The 6,000-nt window shown below is 54.5% G+C and overlaps 1 protein-coding gene across 4 annotated transcripts in view; it reads left to right on the top strand.

Annotated features, from left to right (window-relative positions):
* The first annotated feature begins 419 nt into the window (after nucleotides 1–419).
* CRHR1 (corticotropin releasing hormone receptor 1) overlaps nucleotides 420–6,000 on the top strand; it is a 55,314-nt gene continuing 49,733 nt past the window's right edge. For all 4 annotated transcript variants that reach the window (XM_054458856.2, XM_054458855.2, XM_054458854.2 and 1 more), the window contains exon 1: nucleotides 420–716. In XM_054458856.2, coding sequence (XP_054314831.2) covers nucleotides 684–716 — 33 coding nt within the window. In that variant the 5' untranslated portion in view covers nucleotides 420–683. The remainder of the gene's footprint in view (nucleotides 717–6,000) is intronic.

Here is a 6,000-nt window from a genome sequence, read left to right as displayed (position 1 = left end):
TCGCCCTCATAAATTCACCTGAGCACCCCGGCCCAAGTCCCCCCAGATCCCTTGGACTTCCCAGGCCCCGACCTCGGCCGGGCGGGAGGCTGATCCTTTACCGCGGCCCCCTTCCCCCATCCCCGGCTTCTCCCCGGGCTGCGGCGGCCGCCACTGCTGCCAGCGCGCCCCGAGGACTGCCGCAAACCCCGGACGCAGGGAAAGGGGATCCTGGCGGCGGGACGCAGAGAGCGGGTCCGGGGAAGGGGAGGGAACGGAGGAGGCGAGGAGCTGGGAGGGAGCCGAGGGGCGAGGCGCGGAGGAGGGACCGAAGGGGAGCGGAGGGGAGAGGGAGGGGGAGGAAGGGGAGGGGACGAGCTGGGCGAGGGGGCGGGGAGCCGAGGCGAGGAGCGGCGCGGACAGTGGGGGAGGTGGCGGGGGCGAGGCCGGCAAGAGGCGGCCGCGGGCCGGGCTGCGTCGGGAAACGGCGGCCAGACTTCCCTGGGAAGGGGCGAGCGAGAGCCGGGCCGGGCCGGGCCGGGCCGCGGGGCCGGGAAGCGCCGAGCCAGGCACCTCCTCACCAGGCAGCGACCGAGGAGCCCGGCCGCCCACCCCGTGCCGCCCGAGCCCGCAGCCGGCCGCCGGTCCCTCTGGGATGTCCGTAGGACCCGGGCATTCAGGACGGTAGCCGAGCGAGCCCGAGGATGGGACGGCACCCGCAGCTCAGGCTCGTCAAGGTGAGAGCCCGCCGGCCAGCCCTCGAGCGCTGGCGCCCCCGGCCCCTGGCGGACGCGGGACGGGGCTGGGCTGTGGGTGTGATGGGGGCGGGGGCGCTGGGAGAGCCGTGCTTAGGTCCGGAAAGGCTGGGCTCCGGGGCAGCCTAACTCTCTGGACCTTTGGAGCCAGGGTTCGGTAGGCAGGGGGAGACTCAGGTGAGAAAAGAAATCGTGGCGAAGCCGCCGGGATGTTGGCGGAGGAGGGGTCCGCCCACCCGGGTAGCCGGCTCCGCGCCAAGAATCGCTCTAGGCTTTGGGGCAGACGCCTAGGGGAGGGGAGGTTCCACCTCCCACGCCCTTCCTGCAGACCTCGGCCCCGGGACTGGAGGCTCTGAAGCGGGGTTCCCACCTCGCCCCAGCGCCCCCAAACAGCTCCCCGACTCCGCACGCCCCCGCCCTAGTCCTGGGAGCGCGTCCTGCCCCTTCCCCTCCGCGGCGAGCTTCGAGTCCGGGGAGATGAATGCCGCCCGCGCCTGCGAGCCTTGATCAATATCGCAGTCTCGGGGGAGGAGACGGTGCCTCCGGCGGCAGTTCCTGTTCCCCGACCGCGGCTGAGAGCGCGACGCTCGCTCTCCGAGCCTGGGCAACCGCGATCCCCGCGCTGCGCGGCCGACCCTGCGACGCGGATCGGGCGCTGGAGTTTAGGAAAGTCGCCAGACCGCACGACCAGCGTCTGCCCGCTGAAGTTCGTGGGCGGCGGGGGCGGCCCGCGGGTTGTGTGAGCCAGGGAAGGGCCGGGAGGCCGGCAGTCCGGCCCGCCGCTCGTGCCAGGCGTCACTTGCAACCCCGAGCGCTTTCCAGAGCGTTTTGGTCTTGCAGAGTATAGGCGCGCCCGCTGCAGCCGGCCGGAGAGGCGGGTGGGCCTCTGCGCTGCTGCCGGGACACCCCGCGTCGCGCCAGTCTGGGCGTCGCCTCACCTGGGACCGGGGACTCGGGACTCCGCAAGGTCCGCTCCAGCCACAAACATAGACACCAGCTTGACCCGGCTCAGGGCATTCAGAGCGATTACATTCAAGAGACTTCGGTGGATTTGGGGGAGGGGTGCGGATTGGCGGAATTTCATTTTTCCATCAGTTATTAAACCAACTGTACGTATACCGGCTTACCAAGTGGTTTGACTTAAACCACCAAGATTTTTAAATGCAGCAGCTGCTGCTTCCTTAGTTGAGACGTTACAAGTTACTGAGATTTTTCTCTAATCCTGCCCCTCCCCAAATATTTATAAATTGATTATTAAAATGACCAAGGGTTGGTCTTATTGAACCCACATCCCCTCCGCCATCCGTTACCTGAGGGCTAGGGATGAACTCACAGTTTATTTTCTGGGCGATCGAGGAGACAGACAGGTGAGGAAGGTAGAAGAAAAACATCCAGAGAGGTCGAATAGATGGCACTGAATGGTAATATTTTCCAAAAGGCTCGCGTGTACCGAAGCCTGGTCTAAATGCACAAACCAGTTAGACCAAATTTAGTCTTTTAAATGGATTCAAGGGATTGAACTGCGGGTGTTTTCTTTTTTTTTTTCTTTTCTTTTCTTTTTTTTTTTTTCGGGTTTACACGAAAATAGATCAATGTTCTTTTTCTGGCCTTTCATAGAATTGTGTGCAAATCTCTGTTTAGAATGATCATGTTTTCCTTAAAAAAGTCTTTTTATTTCCGTTGTTCCTACTAGATGGGGGGGTGTTTGCCCTTTATGCTTGGCCTAATAAACTCAGTAGGCATTCAATAAATTCCAGATGAATGTGGGGCAGTGAGTGAATGGCCAGCGAATGCTGTTTTCAAACGTTGGTTACAATTAAATAGTTACTTTTCTTCTTTTATTGATGTAGCATGTACAATTCACTGGGCATTATTCTACCTGCTTTGCAAATATTAAGTCATTTAGTCCTCCTAACAGCCCTAGGAAGTAGGAATTATTCCTGAGACACAGAGAGGCTAAGTAACTGGTTCAAGGTCACACAGCCAGTGAGTAGTGAAGTCAGAATTCAAACCCAGACACTCTGATAAAAGGCTTTGTTTTGTTTGCTTTTACCAGAAAATATCCTTTTTTTTTTTTTTTTTCGAGACAGGGTCCCACTCTGTCGCCCAGGTTGGAGTGCAATGGCGTGATCATGGCTCACTGAAGCCTCAACCTCCCTAGGCTCTGGTGATCCTCCCACCCCAGCCTCCAGAATAGCTGGGACCACAGGCATGCACCACCACACCCAGCTAATCTTTGTATTTTTTGTAAAGATGGGGTTTCCCCATATTGCCCTGGCTGGTCTCGAACTCCTGGGCTCAAGTGATCAGCCAGCCTCGGCCTCCCAAAGTGCTAGGATTACAGGCATGAGCAACCATGCCCGGCCATTATCAGAAAATATTCTAAGCCACCTAAATCTCACTCTAGAGCTCAGCCAGATGAGGGCTCAGGTAGTTTTGTCAGCATGAGAGTACAAATCTAGGGGATTTAGGGTTAATCCCAAATCCAGCTCCGTCCCCGACAAGTCAGCCAGTGTTGAGAAAGGGTCCACTCTGGGGCCTATATTGTGGGCCTCACACTATAGCGGTTACAGAGTCCTGGGGGAAAATGTGTGTGAATGGGGAAAGACAGGGTGTGTGAAAGTGTGTGTGTGAGTGGGGAGAGATGATGTGTGTACAAGTGGCCATGAGTCAGGAGAAGACATACAAGACATTGTCTCTATCCCCAGGGAGAGGCAGGGGCCTGAGCACCTCGGAGTCAACCACACACCCACTGCAGCTCCTCATAGGGAGATGGAGTGTGGCTGTAAACATGGGTCCCAGTGTCTGTGAGGGGTGCAGAAGGCAAGGCCTCTGGATGGGTTCTAACAGGAGAGTGAGCTCCCAGGAGGGAGCTGGTTTTATTGCTATTGTTATTCTTATATAAGCCAATTTAGCAGCAACAGGCAAAGTTTGAAAACCAGAATGGAAAATGATTGCAACCTCACTCTTTTAATCTGGCTGCTGTATAATTCATTTAAAAAATAACCCCCACAGGTCCCCTTCTCAAGTACCTGTCTGTGCACAGCTGTGGCCGTTGGGCAGCTCTCTCCTCAGAGTCACAGCCCAAGTCTGTTTCACTTTACTCCTGAGCCTCTGCAGGAGACTGTCAATGTCTGCATGTTGCCTGTGAGTGAATGGACTTTGCCATCCCTATATCGGTGCATATCTGGGCCATTTCCAAGTTGTTTCTTTGATTAAACGATATGGAGCCAGGTTTTCGAGGGGAGCGTTGGCAGGAGACATGAGGAACGTGAAACAGTGAGCCCAGGGTGGGCCAGTGGGCTGCTGTGGCGTGCGGGACTGCTGGCCTGGCCACAGACTGGGGGCAAAGACAGGGAGGGGCCAAAAGCCAGGCCAAGCCCCTTGGATTTGAAATAACCAGCCATAGAGAGGAGTGTATAGATTACGGAAAAGTTGAACACTCACCCAGAGCCAGTGAGGACGAGCTGAAGTGGAAAATCCATTTCTCACCCTCTCTAACATTTGGATCCTCAAGAGCATCAACCTCCAGCTGAGTTCAACCACACATAAGGAGTTTGGGGGTCAAAGGTGCCACCACCCCAAGTGCCCATGTGGCCTAGAAGGAAGTGGTTAGGTGCCGGGCTGATAATTTTGGCAGCTATTGAAGGGGAAAGACCATCAGCCTGGGAGTCAGTGAACCTGACTCTGATCCCAGCTCTGCCTCCAATCAGCTGTGTGATGGCAGGTAGGTCACCTTCCGTCTCTGAGCCACGGTTTATCTGTCTGTAAACAGGGATATTGGACTGGATTCTCTGTTCTCTCTCATGTCTCTGTGAAAGGTCTGTGTTTTCAAATACTCCTTAGGGACATGACCTCACATAGAAAGAGGGGGGTGCCACCAATTGGATTCCCAGCACTCCCCCTTCCTAGCTCTGCTCAAGCTGAGGGACCTTGGAACACGGTACTTAGACCTAAGTACTCTCTCTGGGCTTCAGTGTCCCCAGCTATAAAATGGGGGAAATGCCTAACTCAGGAGGTTGAGGTAAGGACAAAAGGAATTAATACATGGACAGTGCTTGGAACAGTGCCTGGCACAGTCTGCTTTCAGAAAAAGCTGCAAGGGGGCTACTCTCAGCAGAAATAAGTTAATGCAGGAACAGCAACTAGCAGCTCTTGGACATGCAATATATTATACATTTTTTGCATCTTTTACCCTTCACGGCACTGAGCCTCACAATCCGTTGCACATAGTAGGTGTTTAACAAATGTTTGTCGACTTCATGGATGGGTTTATTGTTGCTCCTTCCGTTTGGTATTGTACAATTGGAAAGAACCCATTTCTGTTCCCACAGGATGCAGATGTCATGTCAAAACAGAAGGCTGAGAGATGCTCAAACCACCCTAGCAGAAAAGCCATCTCTAATGCAGAAAGGACTAGAACTCCCCCTTAAGCCCACTGTGGTTATTAAAAAAGAGAAAACAACAGACAGCCAGTGCAGCACCTCAGTGATCTGGAGAATCCCTTGAGGGTAGAGCCTCAGCCGGTGAAACTCCAGCGCTTTTGCTGTGTCTGGAGGAGGGCAGGTCACTAACAGTGATCTGGGCCATTTCTTCCTCAGTGAAAAGAAGAAGTAGGGTGATCTCTCCCAGCTCTGATTCTACCCTAACTGCTCACGGTATCAACCGAAGAAGGGTGAGCCCATTTTGAACGTAAGGCCAGGTCAAGATTTCAGCTGCAGTTTTAATAGTCAAAGAATGAATTTGTTAACTACAAATGATTCTTGTCTACCTAAATTCAGGGAGGTCCCTAGGAATTTTTTTTTTTTTTTGAGACAGGGTCTCACTCTGTTGCCCAGGCTGGAGTGCAGTGGTGTGAACACAGCTCACTGCAGCGTCAACCTTGTGGGTTCAAGTGATCCTCCCACCTCAGCCTCCCAAGTAGCTGGGACCATAGGCATGCATCACCACACTTAGCTAATTTTAACATTTTTTGTAGAGACAGGGTCTTGCCATATTGCCCAGGCCGGTCTTGAACTCCTGGGCTCAAGCGATCCTCCCACCTCAGCCTCCCAAAGTGTAGGGTTACAGGCATGAGCCACCGTGCCCAGCCTTCATCCTTTTAAAATGCTTGTCTTTGGATTTGTTGCTCTAGGCTAGCCATCCCTTACCTCACCCAGTGTGGCAGTCAACATCTTCTTGTATGGGTGGGAATAGCAGATGAAGCAAATGTGGGCTTGAATCCTTACTCTGCCCTGAAGCTGTGGGCAAGTCACCTCAATTTCTT

The sequence above is a fragment of the Pongo pygmaeus genome, chromosome 19, assembly GCF_028885625.2.
Source record: "Pongo pygmaeus isolate AG05252 chromosome 19, NHGRI_mPonPyg2-v2.0_pri, whole genome shotgun sequence".
NCBI lineage: Eukaryota > Metazoa > Chordata > Mammalia > Primates > Hominidae > Pongo > Pongo pygmaeus.
The sequence above is the reverse complement of the archived record's forward strand: the minus strand, read 5'-3'. Positions and strand labels throughout refer to the sequence as shown.